We start from the raw sequence: 25,565 nt of genomic DNA, 5'->3' as shown, positions 1-25,565 counted from the left end.
ATGCCTCTCCATTGAACCTTGTGCTTGTCCAGGAGCTCAGGTTATTTTCTGAGGCCAGGGAGTCTCCCTTGCTCATTCTTCTTCCTCTCACTGCAATCACGTTTCCATGTGAGATGGCGGGTGGAATTTCTGTGAATGTTAAAAAAAGCAAAAGCATCTCTTGTATGTTTTCATATAGCTGTCCAAGGCAATGTTTGATTGTCACAAGATGTTAACTGTCTTGGCTCAGTAGGGGCAGCTTCTGAACTGCCAGAAGGGAGGGGTTTGAACTTTGTTTAATAGCTAGGTCTGGATGCGTGTGCAAATTCTCTAGTTTCAGATTTAAACAATCTGATTGCTACTTTAGTTTCTGAAAATGTTTTCCAGTAGCAACACACCCTGATTGTGCAACCGCTTACCCACAGAGTTAATTGTAATCGTATGTGTACACAATGCACATTCTTAAAGCTATTTCAAGGCATAGCGATGCAGGATCAAACCACAATATGTAATTTATTTTAGAAATTACAAAACAGAATTATATATGTTAGATATTAAACCATCACAATTTAAGTGACGTAAAGCAAAGATGTTTTTTTAATCCCTTGCCTAGTATATTCAGTGTGTTTTAAAAACATAAAAATCCACAGCCAACTATTTTTTGCTGTCGACTTAAAAAACCCTCATAATTACAAAATAATGTTAGTGAATTTGTCAATTAAAAAAAACCCCATAATTTCAATGGAAGCACTACCATACTGTGGCCACCACCTGCTGATTGTCTAACAAGTGCCATTTGTAGCCAGACAAATTTTTAGGTCACCTGTGTTTTCCCAGCAACTTCTGGGATATGTTAGTTGCTGACATGTTTTAGTTAGTACAGTTTTACCTTCCAGGCCTTGAGATATAACTCTACAAAGCTCCCATGGAGTAATTATTTAAATTATATGAACTTTTCAATATTAAGACAACCTCAGATCATGGGTACACCAGTGAGCAATGTTGAGCTCACCATAGCAGCCATTTCCACCAGGTTATTAATTTAAGATTTCATCAGAACTGCTTTGAACTGACATGTCCGCCCTGCCTGGGCGCTCAATGGAAAGTGCTTCAGTCTTCCATATGTTGCATCTCCTGGTGATGTGTGGTTTGTACCAGAGCCTGGCTTTGTGTATGTGCTTGGCACGTAGCTTGACTCTTCCTGAGATGCTAAAATAACTATTTCCTGCTTGGTAGGCAGTTTTGGGGATAGTTCTGAGGCTGTGTTTTTGAGGTCAGACACCACCTTACTACTTAGGGCTGTGGTCCAGAATGAGTGTGATGATCTAGCAAAGTAAATTCTTCTCATGTTGATGTTTCGTTACAGGTATTCTGGCAGCTTACATGACACCCAGCACATCTCGTGTAGTGTACTTCCTCTGGTCTGTCATCTGTTTAGCGTCAGCCTTTTTAGTTTGCCCACCCTGAAGTGACCCTCTTAGGTCAGACTTGGCCCAAAATGCTGGTTCTATAAAATTAATGTTTCCATATTATTATTATTGCACATTCAGACATTTTAATTGCAGTAGTTGAACCACTTCACAAGCACTAACATACTTGTCTTTTTAATGCTACTGTAGTAGGGAAGTTTTTCCTTTCATATTTTGCAAGTTGGTAGCCGACCCACTGAGAGATCAAGGACAATATATACTGCATAAGGTAGACTTTCCATATTATGCCATCTACAGTCAAGACGCAGCAAACAACTAAGATTACTTGCTATATAAGACTATTAAATGATTGTCTTCTGTAGCATCAAAAGGCAAGGGGAGTGGCTGTCATTAGATACCTGCAACTTGTGCTTTACAGCTATCATCATTTTTTTTCATTTTTTCTTTGTGGTTTGTTTATTTTAAATAACTGAGCCACATAAGGCTTCTTAAGGCTCATTCTTCCCCTAAAAATGAGAGGGTAGTTGCTGATTAAGCAGTGAAAGCGATTTGCTCATGCCTGGTGATCTTTCAGGAATCTATTTGGTTTGGATGTTTGTGGTCTCAGAGGGCAGACATGAACACTGATGTCAGCAGAGATTTCACATTTTGAAGACAGTTGTCTAGAAATAAACTTGTCGAGCCATAAGCATTTCATCCTGCCTGTGTGCGCGTGTTCTGCTTTTGCATATTTCATTGGAGCAGAGGAAGGGATGGGGGGAGGAGAGAGGAAAGCAAAGAAAAAGAAAAGAAATTTTCTTTAGAGAATCAAATAATCTGCTTCATGCCTTGCTGTAACTCTTCTGGGTGAAAATCTGTCCTGTATCCATTTAGTCTTTTAAACGCTGATACATTCCTGCCACAGAAAATTCTGTGTCTGACTCAAGACTTACCTGAGGATCAAGAAGAGTAAAAGCTAACATTGAGGTATTATAACTTGAAATACAACATAATTTAATAAATGTACTTAAAACATGACCAAGAATGCATGGCTGGATTTTATGTTTTGGATGTTTCGTGTTTCTGGAGGTAAAATACTTGAATGCACAGGGCTTCGTTTGTCACTTTGCAAGGAATGTTAGGAGTGCAGTATAATTAACTCGTTTCTAATGCTGTGGCTACAGCAGAATAAGTGAAAGATTTTACTCAGTGAAAGATCCAAAAGCTGTAATGGATAAGCAACATGGCTTGTACAGTTAATGCTTATGTGTTTATTGGGGATGAGGCAGGGTGTGCGTTAAGTGATAAGTATGAAACAACTTCTCTTGTTTAAGTGAATTAAAATTCTATTCATGAGAAACTTTATTAAACAGACATTTACATGTAAGTGTACTGAAACAGGGATATGGATAATGCTCCCCAGCATACTTTGGATACACTATAACGTCTCTCAAAAGTAAATAAATACCTATTTTGAAACTGGGAACTACAGTGAGTCGGGTAAGGAAATGGTATTACAACAGTGGAATTGGAATTGAACAGTTACTCTTCTGTGTTTGGAGTCTCTTTGATGCACCTCTTGATCTAGCCTTATATAAGCAAAGGAACTCCATTAAACTTCTAAAATTCAGGAAAAACAAAAAGAAATATTAGATTTACTTGCATTAACGACACAGATAATTAAACATAATATAATCCCACATTAAAATATCAAGTAAAAACTTTTTTATGAAAGACAGAAACATGTCAAATTTCTTGTATTTTGCAATCTCAGTTATTAAAAAGTCACCTGGTCTTTGAAAAGTCAGTTTATGTAAAGAGATTAACATTGTTATTTTTTCTTCCTAGGAGTTAAGAGAGGACAACATCATATTGATTGAAACAAAAGCCATGCTAGAAGAACAGCTAACAATGGCAAGAGCTCGTGGTGATAAACTGCATGAATTAGAGAAGGAGAACTTGCAGTTGAAATCCAAACTTCATGATGTAGAGCTGGTATGCCCTCTCCTTTTCTTTATGCTAATTTTTTTAACTTCTGTTTTTATGCTAGGTCACAGATTCATGCCACAGAAACCAATGGAGACAGGCCAATAAATGTTCTACATGCTTTTGAAAGAGGTCTTTAGTTTGAACTTTGTGTCCATTAATTCTTGAAATATCATGTTGATAGTGTAAATCTTGCCAATTCTACTTTATGTGAGACTGATTAATTTTATGCAAGAAGGTGTATCACAATTTCAAAATGCAGATTGCTGTCATATATATTCTTAATGGAGATGTTAAAAACTGTCAGTTAAGTAGAAATCTCTTAGATATAAGAAGTGAAATCTACTGTAGTAAATGATCTTGTTGGAAACAAAACCCCCAGCCATTACACTGTATGTAAGAATCCATTACTGCTGTAAAAGACACAAAATTCCAAAATTTGTTTCTGGTTAAATCAGAGGCATGGCTTATTGCTTCATAGACAAGGAAATATAAGGAGTGACAGATGATTGTGTACAAACAAAAGCAACATTAGATTTTTATAATTCCACTAGAAATAATAAATGCTCTTTCATCTTTTGTATTTAATAGTCCTCTTATCCTTCTGTGGTTTGAATTCTTGTGGGATTAACTGTATAGACTTTCCAACAGGGTCTGTGGGAAACAAAGATGTTGAGGTTGCTGTGTGGAGTTATGTTTAGTGACTGATTCAGGGCATTATAAGGGTCATGTCATGCTCCAGCTTTTCCAAAGTGACTGGTGATTTTGAATGATGTGTTTCTGGGTGACTTGATGAATATTTGGGTAATGCTTTTGGATGGGACTGTCTGAGGCACCACTTCAGCTCTCACAAATGCAAATGACTAAAATAATCACAAGAAGCAATGGTAGACCATTCTCCAAATCTGTTTTGCGGATATTTTAAAATCCAGGTTATGAGGCAGATGTTACTTGCTGATCCATGTGACTAGATCCGAATTTGACGTGATGAGTTCAAGAAGCTCAGTAGAATTCAAGGTTGAATCTGCAGTCTCTAGTCTGTCCGTGCATGATGCAACATATTTTTTAAGAGTTTCGCTCTGGAGACAGCTTGAATCCAGCCTGTCTTACTAGTCCTGCCTTGTACTGGCCCTGTCATCGCCCAGCATGTTCTCATTCTAGTCCCTTGCCTCCAAGTGTATCATGGACCTGAGCTGACTCTAAACAGGGCCACTTGGGTGTCTGCACTGCATTCTGTGGCATGTATGGTAGCCCACAGCAAACGTTTAATGCTCTACATGTATTTCAGTATAAAAGCACATGGTGTTTGAGGAGATTCTTCTATCTTCAATATGTGTTGTGCTTGTAGCAGCGTAACTGACAGAACAGTCTTATGGATAAGCTGAATATATGCATTTTCCTTCATGTGTGTCTTGCACAGGACCGAGACACAGACAAGAAGAGAATTGAAGAGCTGCTGGAAGAGAACATGGTCTTGGAGATTGCACAGAAACAGAGCATGAACGAGTCTGCCCACCTAGGCTGGGAACTAGAACAACTGTCTAAGAGCACAGATCTTGCAGATAGTAAGTACCAGCTGCGGTAGCTGTTGTTGTGTTTGTGATCTCTTTCAGAGTAGATGGGTTCGTTGACTGAGATGGGAACAGAAGTTGAGTCCGAGCTTGGAGAAATTCTCTCATTCAGCCACTTCACTTTGAACTTAGTTTTTCAGAACTTCTAGAATGTATTCCTTCTAGTTTCTTTCACTTTCTTTTGAAAATGTTAAAATGTTTTCCTTTTACTTTCTTCATCACTGAGAGAGTGACTTTAAGTAATTTGATAAAAATTTTATAAAAGAAAGCTTTATAAACGACAACAGAAATGTCACACCAAACACTGGATGTTTCTAACTGAATGGCTGGAAGGAGTCTGTGATCTTTAGGATTCTTTAGTACAATTAGTACAGACAATTAGCTGGTTTTTAAGTCTCAGGAAGTAGCATATGCTGAAGTCGTTTATTTTTACTAGATACTGAAAAATGTGTACAGTTAAAATAACTGGCTGATTACTTTTTTGAATGGTTGATTTGATTTCTGTAACCATCACAAACATAACTAATGCTTACTTCACTAGTCAAATTTTAGCATAATACCAGTCTATAATGCCAGCCGAAATAACAATGCTAAAATGGAACTTGGGAAATATAAACTATTTTGTGCAGTTCAGTGTGCAGCTTTTATTGATTACTCACCTGATTCTGTTGAGACTTGCGTGTTTGGCTTTGTGTACCAGCAACAGTTTAACTTGAAGACAAAGGAATAAACTAGAGTAAGCAGATGTTCAATTTTCAGGAAAGCTGTCTAGAAGAATAGCTTTTTTTTGTAAAATAACCAAATGTGCCTGACACTAACTCTCAAATCTACTTGCTGTCTAGGGTCTGAGTTCTCTTTACTAAGATTAATGGCTAATTAATTGTTACTTTTAATTAATAATCTTGCAAAGCAGGTTTACCTTAGAGGAACTGAACATCAGTAATCTCTTGTATTCAGTAGGAAAAAAAAAATATTGAAAGAAGCCTGATTTTTTTTTTAAAAAATAAGAACATTAAACTTTTAAATTTTAAATTATTTCACAGAAGTGCAGTCCTACTTTTACAATAGTTTTCTTTAAGAAGCTCTATTTCAGTGCATGTTGCTGTTCTGAATGGAGCTTGTTTGTACAACTAGTGTCAGTCTGCAAAGCTCTTTTGGAAGACCTCCTGTTCCTGGATTTCAATTTGAGTCTGCAAGGGTGGCAGATAGCAGAAGGTTTTACTTGCTAGTTCAGAATATTGCATTCAAAATAATTTAAAAAATAAGCATGGGAAGAAGTCATTTAGATGGGTTTTGCTTCAGGACAGAACTCAACTGGAGTATTTAGTTAATATTTACTATTCAAGTCGTCATTTGAGCAAGACTCTCCAGGTGATGCTTCATGAAAGAGACAAATGGGATTTTACCAGTCTCAAACTTGCCAGTTCTAAAGTACTCCATGCTGTATGTAAATAGTGTGGATTACTTAGCAGGAGTGAATAATTTTCTGAGACTTAAAGACAATGTTAAAGTCAACTTCATGCGAAATGTTGTTTTGAGGTGAAGGGAAGCAATCATTCCATGTGAAACAGAGGGTTGCTCTTATAATTATGCAGGTGCTGAGCAGAGAAATGAACAGAACAATGAGACTTTGGTGCTGGCAGTTAAGGCTGAGAGGTAGTGAGACTTTTGATCTACAAACATTTCTAGGAAAATAGCACCTATCCTGTAAAACTTGCATAAACTTTTGTTAGTTCTGAGATTTCAACTTCAGATGCTTCTCTATGATCAACATTCTGATGGATGTCCTCTGCCAAGGTACCTGGTAGTGAAATATCTTCCCTGATTCAGCTTATCCTTGATGAAGTAGCTGTGAAGATACGCACTGAAACTCACTTTTGTAATAATTTTTTCTGTGACTAAATATGATCGAATACCTAAGTTTTCACTAGCTTTTGGAAGTGCACCATCTTGCTGTTTAGCAAACACTTTGAGGCAGAAAATAAACCACTGCAATTTATTTCCTCTGGAAGTATGAGATGATATCAAAGTACATACTAACATTAAGCATGCTACTAACATGGCTAAAGCAACTTTAAGAAGGGTTAAGAAATAACTTTTAAGATGATTATCTGTTTAGATACTTCCCTATTTATTAAAGGTCTTAATTGTTATCTGTGAAAATGGGTTCTGTTTTTAACAAAGTGTTTATTTAGCAGACAAGCTGAAATGATAAGGATCTGAATGCAATTATCTTCATACAAGTGAATCTTAAAGACCTAGGGAGGGAGATGTTTGTGTTAGTGCCACATTCTGATTCTCATGTTTCAACAGCCAGAAAGTCCTTTGTGTTTGAGTTGAATGAATGTGCTTCGAGTCGCATACTGAAGTTAGAGAAGGATAATCAGAGCTTGCAGAACACAATCCAAGAGCTGAGAGATGCCTCCTTGACCTCCAGAGAGAGCAGCGTAAAGTTTGTGGAACTGGAAAAGGAAAATCAACAGCTTAGCAAAAAGGTAATTTGCTCACAGGAACAAACAGAGCTTTTGGATTTTTAAACATGGTGTGCACAGGACTGTATGGCATTCCTGGACAATGAGGGATTGCAAGGACTTGACCCATGTTCCCCAAAAGACTGGGCATAATTTGGGGCCCATCTATTTAACTGCATTCTAACACTGGTTTATTCTGTTGCCTCCTACTTCACTGCCTACTTAGGTGCCTCATTGTAAGCCAAAGTGACTGTTCCTTTTTCATAAAAGTTGACTTTCAGTGCTCGCTTGCCTTGGTCAGATTGTACTGTTGATTGTGTCCTTTTTTGTCATCTTATGGTAGTAACTACTAGACAAGGAAACCATGGCCACATTGAACTATTTTGTTTGTTTGAAATTTTTAATATTGTTTCCACGTAAGTCAAATAAATCACACAGGTGAATTTAGTTTAGTATATTTTTAAATAAGTCTTTTTTGCTGTCCATAGTCCTGGATCAGCTCTTTCTGTCTTGTCCTTTTGACTATTAGAAGTTCTGTAGAGACTCCCCCTCTGCAAATATCTGGGTTCTTTTAATCTTTGTGGAAAAAAAAACAACAAACAAACATGTAGGTCATCACTTTTTATATTTATATTTATATATATGTGTGTTACACTCTATTATTAACTGTGATTACATTTAGCTCAAATGCCAGCTCAGTGCTTGTCCTTGTGAGACATAGTGCTCAGTTCGCCTCCAACCACCAGCTTTATTTTTGTCTGGCTAGTAACTTGCATCCTGAACTCTGATTGATTGAGCCAAGTGCCAATAAGGAAAGAGGCTGCTTGCTAGTCTGAGTATAAAAAATTTCCATGTCAGTTTTTTCCACATTTATGCCTTTGCTAAATTGTCCAGAATGTAAGGCTCATTTCTCCTTTTGCCATTACTGCTTTAAGCTGTGTGTCTGAGACATTGATAAAAAGATTTCCGTCTTCTCTGACCTGCTTGTGGGCTAACTGAATGCTTTAAAGGACAAGGGGAGAAAGAATCTGGATACAAAATGCTGGTCATGGATTACCACATTGTAACTAGCAGAGTGCCAGTTTCTCTGCCAAGGAGAACAGGTATCCATCACTGGATTGCTCCATCTTCTGGAGAAATTCGTTTGTGAAGTTGAGAGACCAGTTCTGCTTCTTGGCTTTCTATGAAGAAGGAAAACTGCAAAAATTCAATTCACTGTACTGCTCCTTCCACACTCCCATTTATGACCTGTTCTGTATGAGTAATTCACTTCAGCTCTAATTTACGTACTTAAAAATTGAGATCAAGGCATATAAAGCACTCGGCAGATACCTGTGGTGTATTTGCAATTTGAGTCACTTGAACAACTGTGGTCAACCTTTGGCTTTGCCCCGGGCACATTCTTGTGGGCACCTCATGTTATGGCACTGTATTGGTGCAAACAGTTGTGATTCCAAGACTGGTTTGATGTTTTTGGTGATGATGAACGTGTTGACATAGTGGGTTCACCTCCAGGTCTGGTAGTTAAATAAAACAAAAAACGGTAGTGAGGAATGCCTGCGAGGTGAAAGGGGCACACTGTATGCATCAGACCAAGGAGAAAAAAATGGCAGTTCAAAATACTACTATTAAGAACAGTTGAAATGCATGAACTGTTCACCAAAGAAACACAGAATATGATGGGAGCTGTTGACTGAATACCACAGGCCAGTCAAGTTGTTGACGGACTTCACCTCCCATTCAGGGAAGTAGTAGACAGTATTCTATGGTCTGTGTGAGATATAGTTGTCTCTCAGTGTACAGAGACCTGATACATGATATGTAAAATAGTCTTGACTTCATAGAATCATAAAATAGTTTGGGTTGGAAAGGACTTTTAAAGGTCGTCTAATCCAACCCCCTGCAATGAGCAGGGACATCTTCAACTAGATCAGGTTGCTCAGAGCCCTGTCCAGCCTGACGTTGAATGTTTCCAGGGATGAGGCATTTACCACCTCTCTGGGCAACCTGTGCCAGTGCTTCACCACACTCATTGTTAAAAAAAAAAAAAATCTTCCTTATATTTAGTCTGAATCTACCCTCTTTTAGTTTAAAACCATTACCCCTTGCCCTGTCACAACAGACCATATTAAAAAGTCTGTCCCTGTCATTCTTACAAGCCCCCTTTAAGTGTTGAAAGGCTACGATAAGGTCTCCCTGGAGCCTTTTCTTCTCCAGGTTGAACAACCCCAACTTTCTCAACCTTTCCTCGTAGGAGAGGTGTTCCATCCCTCTGATTGTTTTTGTGACCCTCCTCAGGACCTGCTCCAACAGGTCCATGTTGACAACAAGTCCTCAGTCCTGTGCTGAGGACTCCAGAGCTGGATGCAGTACTGCAAGTGGGGTCTCATGAGAGCAGAGTAGAGGGATAGAATCCCCTCCCTCGACCTGCTGGCCATGCTTCTTTTGATGCAGCCCAGGATATGATTGGCTTTCTGCGCTCTGAGCACACATTGCTGGCTCATGTTCAGCTTTTCGTCTACCAGTACCTCCAAGTCCTTTTCCTCAGGGCTGCTCTCAATCCCTTCACCCCCCAGCCTCTGTTGATACTGGGAGCTGCCCCAACCCAGGTACAGGACCTTGCACTTGGCCTTGTTGAACCTCATGAGGTTCACATAGGCCCACTTCTCGAGCTTGTCCAGGTCCCTCTGGATGGCATCCCTTCCCTCCAGAGTGTTGACTGCACCACTCAGCTTAGTATCATCTGCAAATTTGCTGAGGGTGTACTAGACCCCACTGTCTGTCATTGCTGAAGATACTAAACAGTACTGGTCCCAATACAGGCCCCTGAGGGACACCACTCATCACTGATCTCCATCTGGACATTGAGCTGTTGACCACTACCCTCTGGATACGACCATCCAACCAATTCCTCATCCACTGAACAGTCCATCCGTCAAATCTGTATCTCTCCAATTTAGAGAGAAGGATTCTGTGGAGGACTATGTCAAAGGCCTCACAGAAATCCAAATAAATGACATCCGTAGCTCTTCCCTTGTCCACTGATGTAATCACTCCATCATAGAAGGCCACTAGTTTTGTGATGTTAGAAAAATTTTTTAAATCTTCTCTTCTAACATGCTTTTTTATTTCTCTCGCACATGTATCCCCTTAATTAGAGGGTATGGTATGCGTGTCCACAAGGGCCTGTGCTAGGGAAAAGGGGGATAATAGGGAAGTCTCTCATTCATTGCAGAATGGTTTGTACAGTAAGCAGAGGAGGGGGCAACAGGTCTTAAGGGCTGTTAAAGACAAGCACATATAATAAGAGGACAAGAGATAAAGAATATTTTTTTCTCAAATGTTATATGCCTATGTCTTTTTCCTGAGATACTCCTAGTAAAATATTGCCTCCCTAAGGTCGTTTAACTGGATTCAGATATCATCCACTGTCTGAGACTTTCAAAAATTGTCCCAATATGCTTGGCTCTCTACTGATCTAGTGCTCGGAAGTTTCATGTAGCTGGAACAGGATTATTCAGGTAGTACAAAAGGAGATGATAAGAAGGAAAAATCATGTACATATTTTTTCCTTTCTTGCAAGGTTTTCAGAGGAGCTAATGATAGAAAACCCTCCTTTTGGGCACAGTTGAGTAGCAGCAGTCCAAGTACCTGTCTGTTTCCTCTGCATTCCTAACTTCTTGGACTGAAACAGGCTGTAACAGTAGTTTCTCACTTTTCTCTCGTTTTCCGGGGGTGCTAATGAAGACCAACTATTGCTGAGCTACTGATTTTATGTTCCAGCTTTCTCTGAACAGCTGCTTTGAGACCAATGAGCCTTAATGTGGTTACATTTCTAACTGTTAAGCCCTTCTTATCTCCAATCTGAGCAGTCCCTGCTTGTTTAAACACTTCCTGTAATGAGGCACATGTTGACATAGGCAGAGCCCAGCCTGCAGCTATTTCCCACTTGTAAGAATTATTGTTAATACCTTTTTCATTGACATTTTCACTGTTTGCAAAGTTCATAATACCAACACAAAAAAAATGAGCTGATACTTGTGCAGAGCTGTAGGTGCTCACAGTACTTTACAAGCATAAAAAGGAATACTTCCTGACTTGGGGAGCCTAGTTCTCTGAACCTCTTGCTTCTAAATACTGAAAAGCTACTGCTTTTCTCTGCTTAGTGCATTATGAATACGGGTTTCAAAAGGAGGGAGTAAGACGACATTATTCATCATCCCCCCAGGACTGAGACCTTATTCACAAATATTTCAAATCCAGTATTGTCACCTGCTGGGGAAAACAGGGCCAACAGAGCACAGGGAGAGGGAATGTAAGCTTGGAAACTCCAGTGCTTTTCCCCTGTTCCTGATGTTTTTTTTTAATATTTTTCTGTTCTCTGTTGCTCACTGAATTATCTTAATAACTTTTTCTGCATTCACTGGTAGATTAAGGCAGTCAGTGATGGAGAGGCTAGGAAGAGGGACGTCCCTCAGCAAGGTGGGCATCAGAGCTTAATCAGTGACAACAGGGCATTCAGGCAGGTGAAGCATTTCTTAATATTTTGCCTTATATGCTCTAATCTTAATAGGCATGAAGGAGATTTCTCGCATGTGAGAAAAACAAAACCGTCCATTTCCCTCTCTGAGACTGGCAAGCTGCAGAAGGGAAGGATTACATCTTTCAGCCATATTCCCCATCTCATTCCCCTCTGGTCTTCAAAGTAACTTAAAGTGCAGACGGTCATTGTGTCAAGCTGTGGCTGATGTGTTTTGGTGTGTTCTCTCCACGCAGATTGAGAAGCTGCAAAATCAAATTGAAAAAGAGAAGCAAAGTAATCAAGATCTGGAGACCTTGAGCGAGGAACTGATAAAAGATAAGGAACAGCTACAGGTTGTCATGGAGACTCTAAAAGCTGACAAAGACAGACAGGTGCAAACGTAATATAGAAGTGTATGCTCAGTAACGGTAACTTACTGATGCCATTTAGAGCATCTGGTTCTCTCAGGGAGATAGTGCAATTTGAGATCTATTTAAGAGCATGTTGAACTTCTTCAAATGTGGGTAAAAGGTTTCTTTGAGCAAAAAAGCCCAACATGTTTTGGTAGCCACTGCTTCTATAACCATAGAGGGATTTTCAGGCTGTTGTAAGGACAGACCTTCCCTCTTTGGGGTAAAAAGCACTGGATCTTACTGAATGGGATACCAACTGGATTTAGAATGTACAAATAAAAACCCCATTTTATTGCAGAAGAGTGGTCTGCCAGCTGTGTGTCCTGATTGGGTGGTTTGGGTGTTTTTAGACACTCAACCTTTTTGCTCTGTTTTAAAAAGATGCTGAGAAGGCATTTATGTCTTCTGGATTGATATTTTAAATGCCCTTCAGCTTTTACTACTGTGCTGCAGTTCATGTACAATGCCTTGAAACTGTCCTATCATGGGTTTGTGCAAGATATCATCTGTATTAATTAGACTAGTGAAGAAAATACACAAATTGTTGGAGACTGGTCTGTGTATTTTCAACACATATTAAAATTTATTGCAAGATTTGTGAAGATTAACAACAAAATGTCCTATTTGTGTAGTGCTTTTCATCTTGAAGGATTCTTACCCAAACTTCTACCTGGGAAACTGCACTTTACCACCAAAGTCCTACATTTCAGTTAGAACACATTCAGACTCTTTGTGGTAAGAATTAATGAATGCTTCACAGGTAGGGCAGGATGTAAAAACAGAGGTATCCTCAATCATCAGAAAAGGGCAGATTCTGATTTTTTTCAGGTATAAATCCTTCTTGATTTCTGTGGATGTTGTCTAGATAAAAATCAAATGCAAATTGCCATCTGAATCACAATTGCTTCAGCTGAAATTTGTCCAGTAGAGTAAGTGTACTGTTTTTACAGAAATTGTGTCCTTATCTTATATTCTGTCCTAATCTTGAGATTTATAACTGTTATAAATTTTCAAATGTGTTATGGTTTCTGACACCATAACAAGAGATAACTTGTATCTTCAGATCCCAAAGATGCGAATGTAAACCTAAACAGAAAGATACCTCTTATTAGGAATGATTCTTAAGAAAGCATCCTCTCCGCAGTGTTCTCTGAAGGTCACTTGTTCACTGTCTCCCTGTGCCTCGACCCTCTTAGCTGGTAGGAGGAATATAGCACTATTTTTAATTTGTTAGAATCCTGTGTTACCAGAGGTAACTTTTTTTTTTTATATGTTTGTGTTGTGGGTTTTAGTCAAAACTATTGAGGAATTTGTCTTGGATTAAATGGACATAGTTTTGTCCTGTCTGCTTCAGGACTAATTGTAAGGACTGCACATTGAAAGGTAGATGAGTAACATTTACCTGATTTTTTTTTTTTATTGTTCGTGTAGATAAAGGACCTTAAACAAGAAAATGATCACCTTAGTCAAGTGGTCTTATCCCTCAGACAAAGATCTCAAGTGAGCAGCGAGGCAAGAGTAAAAGATATTGAAAAAGAGAACAAGATCCTCCATGAAACGGTTACAGAGACTAGTAGCAAACTGAGCAAGCTGGAATTTGAGAAGAAACAATTACAAAAGGATTTTGACCAGGTTAAAGAAAAAGTGGAAAGAGTGGAAGAAATGGAAAAAGAACTCCATCGGCTAGAGAGAGAGAATGAACAGCTCACAAAGAAGGCAGCAGCGATGAAAATAGTGACGGAAAAAGTTGAAGTTCTTGAGCAGGAGAATGGGGATCTGGAAGTGGAAAATAGGAAGCTGAGAAAATCCCTGGACACATTGCAGAATATTTCCATCCGACTAGGGGACCTGGAAAGGGACAATAAGCAATTGGATGAAGAAAATCTGGAGCTTAGGAGAGTGGTGGAGACCATGAGATTTACTAGCACAAAAATGGCACAAATAGAAGCAGAAAATAAAGATTTGGAGAGGGAGAAAGAGGACTTAAGGAAGAATGTGGAAATGTTAAAGGCAATGAGCAAGAAATCAGAGAGGTTGGAGTTAAGCTATCAGAGTGTCAACTCTGAAAATCAGAGACTTCAGCAAATCTTGGAAAACAGCAGCAAAAAGATCCAGGAGCTAGAAAAAGAAGTACAGGGATTGGAGAATGAAAATCAAGTCCTCCAGAGAAACCTTGAGGAGCTAAAGATTTCTACCAAACGGCTAGAGAGGTTAGAAAAGGAGAACAAAGCCCTGGAACAAGAAATGTCACAGCTTGAGAAAGACAAAAAAATGCTAGAGAAGGAAACAAAACGTCTTTGGCAGCAAGTGGAGCTGAAAGATGCTATTTTGGATGATAGTACAGTAAAGTTGGCAGTTGCCGAGAAAGAAAACAAGACACTAGAAAAGGAAATTGCTCGATTCAGAGATTCATCCACTAAGCTGAAAGAATTTGAAAAGGACAATAAAGATCTCATAAAGCAAGTTACAATTGATAAAAGAACACTAGCTACATTGAGAGAGGTAAGCAAAATACTGTTTTCGGTACGATACTGTTTTTTGTTTCTCCTCTGTGAAGTAGTGAAGGGAAACATCTATCCCATGACTGTTCAATACATGAGCTAGGAGATCTTCACCGCCTTACCAGGCATCACTGGATAGTGTTACCTCGGAAAGTGGAACCTGCTAAAAACTGCCATGTACCACTTTGTGTCCACAAACAAAACATTTTCAAATGACATCTTTCTTCATGCAGAATAGGGTTTTAACACAGCTCTCACATAGTAGCTGTAAACCAAAGGCTTTGATACTTTCTCTAACCCTGTGACCACAAAATCGTTTGCTAACATGAGAGGTCCGGCAGGGGAGATGGACTCTTAAGCCTAGAAATTAGAGCATTTGTTAAGGACAGATTAACATCCGTGTTCTAAAATAATCTTAGCTAAGACAGGAACCATCCCAGGTGACCAACCTAATGCTTTCAAAAACAACTACGGCAAGTTTTTTGCTTTACAACTGCCTACAGCATTTTTCCCCAAAATTTACCGTGCAGAGCGAGAGCGTGCTAAGCAGCTCTGTTAAACAGCAGACTCAACTGCAGAATGCAGTGATGGCACTTTTCCTAGTAGTGATCTTTTAAAAATACACAATTAGCACATTGGCAAACTAATGATGTGTGTGCCAGAACCTGATACTTTTATAAGTGGCCTATGAGCAGATTCAGGTTGTTACAACTTGCTCTCATTGCCTGCCCCAGCTGCTGTTGTCCTGCCGGAAAAAGGATTTCCTGTGAAAGAGCATTCAAAGGAAAAGGGTCAATGCTGCGATAGCTTGGTGAAATAACTAAGTTTAGCAAGACTAATGCAGTAAGCATTGCTTGAAAATTCAGTGTTATTTTGGTTTTTGAAGCTTTAGTGTGATTTTTGTGGAGGAAAAAAAATGATCAGAAACATTTGAAACTGTCCCAAGTAGTGTTTCTATCCAACTTGTCTTAAAAATAAATAAAATAATATTATTTCTGAGAAGGCTCCTTTTTAGTCTTTCCCTTCTCAGACTTCTGCAAATTTCCAGTGATGCAGACACATATAGAAGTGTATCTTCTTTTTTTTAGTTACTTTCTATAGATTCTGCAGAAAGAGTTTGTGGATGTTGAAGGGACCTGTCTATAGACCATGGACTGGCACTGACCTTAACCTTACGGTTTTTTCCCTTTCCATGCGAATGCATATGTGGCTAAATTTGTGATATAAGAGCACTATTGAATTCCTGCAGTTTATGTTCAACAAAATATTTTTTCAAAATTTTATTCTTGCTTCTGTTTGATATCGAGGACAATTTTTTTTTCTTACTTGAAGTGCTTCAGTAACTTTGTTCTTTCCTTGTGCCTTGTTTAAGAAAACTTGTGAGAAGAAACGTGAGCAATGTAGTTCTCTGTGGTACATTTGCATTTCAGAGAATTTTGAATGGAAGGAATCTTTGAACTCGGCTGTGCACCAAAAATGATTTGTCCTTTTTAAACATGCAGGCTGGCATTGTGTTTTCTCAGGCCGCTACCACACAGACCACTTTACTGGCGTAACAGCAAAGCGTTGTTCCAATATACCTTCTGGTACAACTCTGTCAGATCTCCTTGTCGTACAACTTTCTTGTCTGGTTCTGCTTAAATTTCTTCCAAAGAAACCTAAATGAAACCAGAATGGGTCAGTAGATACCAGAGTAAGTGACCAAGCCCTGTAGTCTCCAGAGCTGTCCTCTCTCTTACATGACAATGTAATTATGCTTTTTTAATTTTGACATTAATTTACCATATGTCAGGAGCTCAGAGTCAGTAGTGAAAATGCACTATTACCGAGTCCCTTGGTAGTAACATCTTAGCCATATTATCTCAGGAAACTTTCATACTGAAATCCAGTCACTCCTCTGTGTGTGTACCAGTGTTGGCTGGGCTTTTCAGCAGGGCTTTTTGTCCTAGCTGAGAGATGGGAACTCTCTCTGCTGGTGTCGCCTGACCTGCATACATCCCTTCTGTGGCACAAGGGCGGAATGCCTCCTGGCCTGCACACATTCCCTCTTTTGGCAGGCGGGCAGGATGCCGGTGTTGACTGAAATGATTCATTTCAGTGAGTGAGACAAAGGCCAAAAGAAGCATTCTTCAAATTTATTCCAAGTAAACTATAAGTAAAACCAATCATTTTAATTCTGCACTCAGCTGCCACTGATGAATTTTAGCTGACCTTCTTGGAACTGGGATTCTATCCAATGACTTTTTCAATACTTTTTAAATCTATGGTGCTGGGTAATTGTCACCACCCTTTGCACAGCCACTAATCGCATTAGTGCTGTTACAGGATTTGGTCTTGGAGAAGCTGAAAAGTCAACAGTTGTCTAGTGAGCTGGACAAACTGAGCCAGGAACTGGAGAAGATAGGATTGAACAAAGAGCTGCTTCTACAGGATGACAACGGCAATGACGACACGTAAGGAAACTGAGCTCTCTTAGTCATTCTTTTGACTCTGCAGGCTCTTCCTCAGCCTAACTCAAGCCCTTTGGCTTTCTTTTTGGTTCTTGTCTGTCTCACTCCAATTACCCGTATCTATTTCGGACATAAAACATATTTTTCTGTAGCAAGCATGGCAGTATACTGCAAGCTTTGCAAAACTTTTTCTTATATGGAAGGAAGAAATGCCATATTCTCCACGCTAGCCAGGATTACTACAGCCCCTCCCTACTCCCCAGTAGAGTAGCTGAGTACCTATTTCAGTGTGTATGTTCCTCCATATATTCTCTTTACAAGTAAGAATAGTGTCTATTAAACAGTGTCTGTCATTACTACATGTAATTGGTGATCCAACCACCAGTTAATATAAATGTAGATGCTGCCTAAGAAATTCCTGAGTGAAAGAAATTCCTTTGAAAGTCCTATAGTAATTAACAAAGAAACCCCAACAACCCATGTGTATATAGACCTCTTGGTAACACTTAATTAGAGAAACATATCCATCTTGTAGGAGTCTTTAGAATCTATTGCAGATTTTTTTCATCAAGAATGTACAAAAGAGCCATGAGAAGAAATCTCTGTAGCATAATTAGGAGGAAAAAAGAAAAAATAATTTACTTTTAAGTTATATAGCTCTTAGATATTTTTGTAGAACCATGCTGGCGTTACTTCTATTAAAATTGATTTGATTTTCCAAAAGCAAGTTTCCCAGCTATAATATATCAGTAGCAATTTGTGGTGGTAGAGGAAATCATTTTCCTGAAGAAGCAGACGTGTATGATGTAACGTAGTGAGATTCAGAATGGGTGAAAGTGAAGTCTCCTACAGAGATGGTGGCTCATGTCCTAGTTGCAGACATTGGAAAGCTATTCTCATGTCTTTCAGAAAATACAAGATTCTGGAGAGCAAAACTGAATCAGCACTAAAAACAACACTAGCTGTGAAAGAGGAAAAGATCGCAATGCTGGAAGCTCAAGTGAAAGACTCTCTGAACTTGAACCAGCAGTTACAGAATGATCTAAATAAGGTAAGAGGGTTTAACTGAATTTTAATTGTTCATGATGTTGTTTTGCACATTCACATGTGTGTGAGGTTTTTCTTAACCCAGCAAGACCAAGTTATCTCTGCTTCACCCCTGCATGCACTTCCCAAAAACATTTTTTGACTGGACTGCTTTCTCTTGTCCCTTTCTATATAATGGCACCTATTTCAGCAAAAAATTGTTGGCCTGGAGGTATGACAGGAGTGTTTTTTACATAATGACTATTCGCAGATCTCTCTTCTCGTGTTTTTTTCTCATTGCCATGGTGTTGCTTTTCTACCTTGTTTAACGAAAGCATAGGCTGAGGAAAGCTGTAGTTGAAACATCTCTAAGAATCAGCCTGTCAGTTAGGTGACAGTGAGCTTGAGTCAAAGGGCACCTGACTGGAGGCAGAGACATGGATTCTTCTATCTGTCTGCATCGCAGCTTCCCCATCTGTGAAGTCAGGGTAGTGGTTCTTGAATCCCCTAAAGTCCCTACAGTGCAAGAAAGAAACTGCATATCCCATCATTATTGATATAAAATCACACTGTTAAATCAGTGTTGAAGGTTGTTCCTTGTTGACTTTGCAGGTAAAGAAAGACTTTGATGCACTTAAGCAGACTCACCAGGATGGGCAGTATGCTCAGAAGTCACTGAGGTATTCTGCTGAGAAACTCATTCCCAACCACCAGATGAATGAGAAATTAGAAACAGGACACCGAGAAGCTACTATGGAGCTGCTGAAACTGAAGGACAGGGCAATTGAACTGGAAAGGAATGTAAGCCTTCTCCCACTTCCTCTCTCTCTGACTTCCCTTGCGATGATGAGTGGGTTGCTGGGAACTGGAAGTTTGAGCATATAGGGTTCTGGTGGGTTTTCTGGAGCACGTCTGCCAAAATCCTTGAGTATCTCTTAGGACTGCATAGGATTTTGATGCTTATATATGTCTTGTAGAACATAATTGTAGGGACTAATCCTGTGTATAATGTCGTTCTTACCTTCGTTTAATGCTGAGAAGAGTTTGCTTTTGCACACTTGTTGCAGAATGATCATCACTAATTGGTTTTCATCTTTGATAGGACTCCAAATGATCAGGACAGCTGTTTCATTTCTTCCTATCACCCCTTCAATGCCATCTCTCTTTCAGAATGCGGCCCTGCATACTGAGAAGCAGCTGCTTAAAGAGCAGCTGAAGCTTTTGGAAACACAGAATGTCTCCTTCAACAATCAGATCCTGACACTACAGAAGCAAAATGTCTTTCTTCAGGAGCACAACACTACTCTGCAGACACAGACAGCCAAACTCCAGGTCAGGACAACCTTGCATCTCTGTGCCAGGAGACTGGATTTGATTATAGTACTGTGGAGAAAATGGCAGCTGATAAGAAAATGTTTGTATTGATAGGCCAATGTAGTCATGTAAAGATGAGACCCATAAGATGGAGCTTAGTTTGAGATATGAATTTCTCTAAGCTAGGAAGGAGATTGGCTCTGCAGCTGATGTCTGGTAGCTGTCTTCGTTAAGATTGTAGTTATTTAGAGGGAAATTTTTAAAATCAATGCAGCAAAATCCAGATGTGTTGTTCCAGAAGCTGCACTTCTGGAATAAAAGATCTTTGCTCTTTCTTCCTGTTAAGACAATGCCTGTGAAAGAGCTTGGAAGAAATGGGAAGAGGACATGAGTCAGCTCCCAAAAGGCATTGTAGCAATGAGTTTCAATCACAATTTTCTTAATTTCTGACAAAATGTCAAAGTTGCCAGTGGAAAACAAGTACTCTTAAACGTTACTTACACATTTTTAATGTGAATGTCGCTTTTTAAGCTTTTCCTCTCACATTTTCACAGGTATTTTTTGTTCTCTTTACTTATTTCTCAGCTGTAATTGAAGTATATGTGACATATAGAATCAATACAGTATCTATCTACTGAAATAAGACTTGTTAGGAGTGCTGCCCCCAACACAGTGGTGCAGTTAATTTTGTTGAGTTTGGATGAATTTGTTTTCATTACTTGCGTGTAAACATGGGATTGCTTTGGCTTTATATGTGATTGTCAGAGATGCAGTTGAGTTGTGAATATTCCAGCTCATCTTGGTCTTCAGGCTCAAGAGCTTCTACTAGTGTTTTTTCGGTTTGGAGGTTATCCTGATACTTTTCAGACCACTGATACCATGGCTTTATATGGTGCATGCTATGAACAATAATACCAGAATGATGCCAAATTGTCCACAGAGGCCTTAGGTCTACCAAGCAATGGATGCATTCTTGATTAACTCTATAAAGATACAAGCTGCTACTATGGGTTTGTTGTATGTACCAGTAGGTGTAAATAAGTAATGTGTGCCTTTCATTTGAGAAACTTTAGGTAGAAAATTCAACCCTCAACTCGCAAAGTGCTTCACTGATGGCCCAGAATGCTTTACTCCAAAATCAACAGACAGCCAAGGAGAATGAGAATGAAAATCTACTGAAACAGAAGGAACAGCTGAAAGCTGAGTATGAGTCGTTGCTTCAGGACCATGAACACCTTGCTTCACTGCATGAACGACAGTCTGCAGAATATGAAATGCTAATAAACCAGCACAGCTGCCTGAAAACATTACACAAAAACCTGGATCTGGAGCACAAAGGTCTGGGTGAGAGGTATGCTCCCTGCTCAGGAGTGTCGTGTAGCCAGAATGTGCCCCTGTTATAATTTTAGCCTACAATGTTGGTCTCTGATTACAAATGGAAGCTACTAAGTTGTTCCCCTGAAAAAGTGTCTTCTCATTCTTGGTATCATTAGGAGAATAAATAAAAATATATGCAAAACTCTATCTTTATAAAGACCTCTAAAGGTGACAAACCACAGATGACTCAGGTGATACTTAGCAAACATGGGTTTGGGTCTTGGGGATGCTTTGTCAGAAGTAGTTTAAATGCCTTTACTATGTTTAAGGATCTGTGCTGTAATAACGTGCAGCCTTAAAAAGATTCTGCCAGTTCTACTGTGTGGGGTATCTTTTCTAGTCATAAAGTCTAGTACCTAAACCTGGGTAGTTAGCTCTTGTGACTAGTATGTATCTTGATAAATTTAAATCATTGAAGATTGTGTGTGGTATAAACCTCGTAACAAAGGAGGCTCTCTGAAGGAAGTTGTATTGAGCTAACTATGAGACAGTGATGTATTATTTATATTCTTCTAGTTCTCACAATCTAAGGCTTTTTGCTTCAGGCCCTTCAACTGAAATGTGAAATCAGAGTAATGTGTTTATTGTTTAGTCTCTAGTCACTGTCATTTTTTGACAATTGTGCATAGATCAAACAATTTATATCCTGTACTGCTACATAAGTGCCGCTCTGCCTACCTCTCAGAACTTTCTCTTATGCACTTCAGTGATTTTCCTCAAAATGTAGGTTCAGTATCTGTGCAAGACCATGAGTTGGGTTCAGAGCAACTCAGTGGTGATCTTTGAGGGTGGACTAAAAACTGGCACACAACTTTTCTTTTCCAAAGACTAAGGATCTGGCAATACAATGTGCGGTAGATTTTTATAAAGTACAGAAAAAAAACCTATTGTGATTAAAATATCCACCAAGACTGTGTGACAGGACAGCTGCTTGGCTGTCAACTAAATGAGCTGTAAGTGATTACACAGACACTGTTCCTGCTTACCAAGTCTCTCTCAGACTGATTAATGGTTCTCATTGATTCAGGCTTTACTTGAGATTATCACACTGTGGTGTGTTGAGGCAGTTAGCTGAGTTTGTTCATTTCTCGATAAGTACAAATTATTAAACATTTCTAGCCAAAGCATAAAGTGGTTTTCTAAAAATAGGTTATCTCTGGTGATAAGTGCTCAGATAACCATTGTAAACATGAACAATTTGGATTGTCTGTTACTGAGATAGGACTGCCAGTGAGAAATGTTGCAGGGGAGCAGATGGTGGCCTTTTCTTTACTCAAAGCAGGTTGATTTGGCAGTTTTAAGAGTGCAGTGTCCTCTTTGGGAGATCAGTCTGAAAAGATACTTATCAAGGTGATTTGTCCAAAGGCAGTCTGTGTCTTCATTTGGCTGTCAGAAAAAAAGAGAAAAGCTGGTTTTGTGTGTGTTTTGTTTTCCCTCCATCGTGTGCTATGTGCAGTTCAGCTGGCTTAGGGAACAGAGAGGAGAAAGTTAGATAAACAGTTTTAAGAAAACTGATTTCTTCTGCTACTCTGAGGCATTTAACTGCTGAGGTGAAATAGCTCACTTTTTACTTCAGCTAGAATGCACCACCTGCTAAATTTTTCCAGAGCAGCTTGGTGCAGCCAAGTAGTTTGCTTGTGCAGTGTCTAAGAGCCGAGTTTTGCTTGTCCCAACTCCAGCATAATTGGTTTTTCTCAGTTGGTGACAGCATTGTGATTACAGTTCTTTTGCTTAAGGCAAGATTGTGCTCTTGCACAAACCTATGATTGCAGGTCGTCTAGAAAAATCCACAACAGCTTTAGTTAGCTTGTGGGCTCTTAACATCGTGTACAGCCAAGGTTTGTGTAGTTCACTCTGATGTGTTCTAACCACAGAATGTTTTCTGCACCTGAGCAAACTTCATTAAACCTCCCTCAGCTCTATCTGTACAGTATTAACTCTGCAGTGGGGATTTAATAACGGGTTATGTGTGACTGCAGTGAAATGGCCTGTCATAGCCCAGCAAACCACAGACCTGTGCATTTGACTTAGCAAGAAAAGGAGAGTTTGTATGTTAGGATTGTTTACCGTTAATAGCAGTTTCTTGACTTTGTGGTATTTATCTGACCATCTCAGTGAACACAAAGGCTGGACTCTTGCTTCGTTTTTTAAATTGCTTTACGTACTGCACATTACTAAGGGGAGGTAATAACTTAATAGCTACAATTGATTAGCAGATCCTCAAGCATTTCTTTGTGGCTTACTCTGGAGAAGTCTAATCCTGCAGAGACACTGGAAAAAACAGAATCCCTGCTGTGAAGGGTTACATATTGCAAGGACTTGCATTACTGTGTTGCCGATGCTGGCTGGTAATTATATTTCTGAGTTCCTCTTGCCACATGCTTTTTATCAGAACTGAGCATTTAAAATGTTCTCTTAGTCACAAATACCTACTCACAGTATTTCTCCTAATAAAGCAGCAGAAGGAGTGAAAGCCAAAAGGAGTAAAGAGGAATGTGACTGTTCAATCCCAGGAATGATTGCATCAGAGCCAAAATGGATTTTATTTGCATGTACAAGAAAATCTTTTTAAAAACTCCTCTGTCAGTGTCTGATGCTTAAAGAAGTGAGGTGAACAAGAGTGTTGAAGAGCCTACAGGATGGGTAACCTTGCTGCTGGTGATAGAGCTTGTCAGGTTGCACAAATCCTACTCAAATGGTAGACTCCATGGTGAAACTGAACTATATGAAAATTTTGCCTAGGGATTTCATTAGGGCTCCAGAGATGCAGAATCACTTGCATTTTTGAAAACAATCTCTTCATTCTTACCTTTCACCTAATGTCTAGGGAAGCAGCTGTGGTCTGCGTCAGGGGTTCTTATGCTTAAAGGTAGCATGTGGAGCTGGGCCAATCTGGTTAAAACTGGGCCAGTATACTGCTTGCTTCTGAGTACCCCTCTTTAAAAAATAGAGAGCTTGGATAAAAATGAACAGAGTAACCCTATCATACAGAAATGGCAAAAGAATTCACAACACAGTTTCTGCAGAGACAGCTATGGTGATTGCTGCCAAGGGACTGACTGTGGAGTTTGTCTTCGCAGACTCTGGATTGGCACGCAGTCTGTCTTAAATCCTTCTTGGAGCTGGATGTGAAACCTTCCTCTGTTTTCAGGTTCTTCCATTTGTTGTATGGACATTGAATTTGAAATGTCCTGGAGCTGAATGGAAGAAGAAAACAAATAAATAAGGTTCATTAAACTCCACTGCTGTCACTGGGAATGAATAGCAAAAAGCCGCTTTTGTCTGGGAGACAGGTACTTTTCTGTGTTGGCCCTTCAGTGGACTGGAATTTGGGACAGGCTGTAATTGTAATTTGACCCTGGGATGAAGGGAATGGTAGCCTGAAAGAAAAACAAGTTGGCAGGAGTCAGTGTACTTAGTTCTGTCTGCTGCTTTTATTTTTATTTTGAAGTTTTTGTGATTGCAGAGTAACTGTGCTCTGCATTCATCTCTGCTGGGATGAGAGTCGCAGAGAGATGAATGCTTGTTCTTTCTAGCTTTTTCAAGCAGTGCTGCATCTTCCACCTGGTTGCTGTTTTAAAATTGCATAGAAGAATGTTTCTCTGTGACTGGAACAAGTGTATCTGCTCAGGGGTATTTTGGGTCAATATCCTTTTATCACAGTCACAGAAAAATGTGCTGATGACTTTTGACATTCACTGCACCAGTGGCTTCTGCTGGTGCGTGTGTGTGGACACAGACCCCAACAGAGGCCACCAGAGGAGAACAAAAAAAAAAAAATCTTCTCAGAACTACTTGCTGTTTTGCAAAGTGATCTCAAACCACTTTGTTCTTTGCAGCATTTTCCAAAGGCAGATGGTGTAGCAGCTCAGGGAGGCTGAGCCTGCGTAGTTGATGCCTGTGCCAAGTATCAGGGGAGTTGTTCCATGTCTCTGTTATTTTAGCATTCCAGAGATGGAAATTAAAGACATAGTTGATGGCATCTGCCCTTTGTCTCTGCCTGTCTCCCAGCTCTGAATGGTTTATGCACAAATTGTACAAACCAGATAACAGTGGAAGCCAGAACGTGAACACCAGTGTTGCTCTTGGGTTTCTCACTAGAGAACAAGCAGAGCCACTCAAGCAGGTGGGTCAGCCCTTGCTTGAAGGTGTTTTGCTGTCAACTCACTGATATTAGCCTCATCATCTGCCTGGAATAAGCAGGAGATTGTTACCTATGCAGGATGCTATTGCCTATGCATATAAGCTAATATATATTAGGTTGTTACCTAGTAAACTGTTGCTCATTCCACTGCTTTCTTGTTGCTTTTTGGCTGATGCTTTCCGCTTCTTAGTCAGGTTTATGAAACCTGCCATTGACAATTATTTGTGAATGGGATTTCAGTTTAATGGTGCAGTTTTCACTCACCCTGGAGACTCACGTTCTTTTTACCAAATGATCAGAATCTGGAATTGAAATAAGGTTCTAACAATTGCATTCCAGTTTGCTTAAAAAATGCCTTTTTTTTCTAATTTTTTGTTTTGTAAGAGCCTCCATCTTGACTTA

General features: G+C 39.4%; 1 protein-coding gene across 5 annotated transcripts in view; it reads left to right on the top strand.

Moving 5' to 3' along the window:
- The window catches only part of CCDC88C (coiled-coil and HOOK domain protein 88C), a 99,731-nt gene that overhangs the window by 57,980 nt on the left and 16,186 nt on the right, over nt 1-25,565 (top strand). For all 5 annotated transcript variants that reach the window (XM_086614082.1, XM_086614081.1, XM_086614080.1 and 2 more), the window contains exons 11-20: nt 3,237-3,383; nt 4,795-4,939; nt 7,259-7,440; nt 12,193-12,330; nt 13,783-14,853; nt 17,178-17,305; nt 18,212-18,353; nt 18,941-19,129; nt 19,499-19,660; nt 20,716-20,993. In XM_086614082.1, coding sequence (XP_086470208.1) covers nt 3,237-3,383; nt 4,795-4,939; nt 7,259-7,440; nt 12,193-12,330; nt 13,783-14,853; nt 17,178-17,305; nt 18,212-18,353; nt 18,941-19,129; nt 19,499-19,660; nt 20,716-20,993 — 2,582 coding nt within the window. The remainder of the gene's footprint in view (nt 1-3,236; nt 3,384-4,794; nt 4,940-7,258; nt 7,441-12,192; nt 12,331-13,782; nt 14,854-17,177; nt 17,306-18,211; nt 18,354-18,940; nt 19,130-19,498; nt 19,661-20,715; nt 20,994-25,565) is intronic.

Source organism: Tauraco erythrolophus, chromosome 6 (genome assembly GCF_009769465.1).
Source record: "Tauraco erythrolophus isolate bTauEry1 chromosome 6, bTauEry1.pri, whole genome shotgun sequence".
In the NCBI taxonomy this organism is placed as follows: Eukaryota; Metazoa; Chordata; class Aves; order Musophagiformes; family Musophagidae; genus Tauraco; species Tauraco erythrolophus.
Note: the sequence above shows the minus strand (reverse complement) of the source record. Positions and strands in the feature narration are given on the sequence as shown.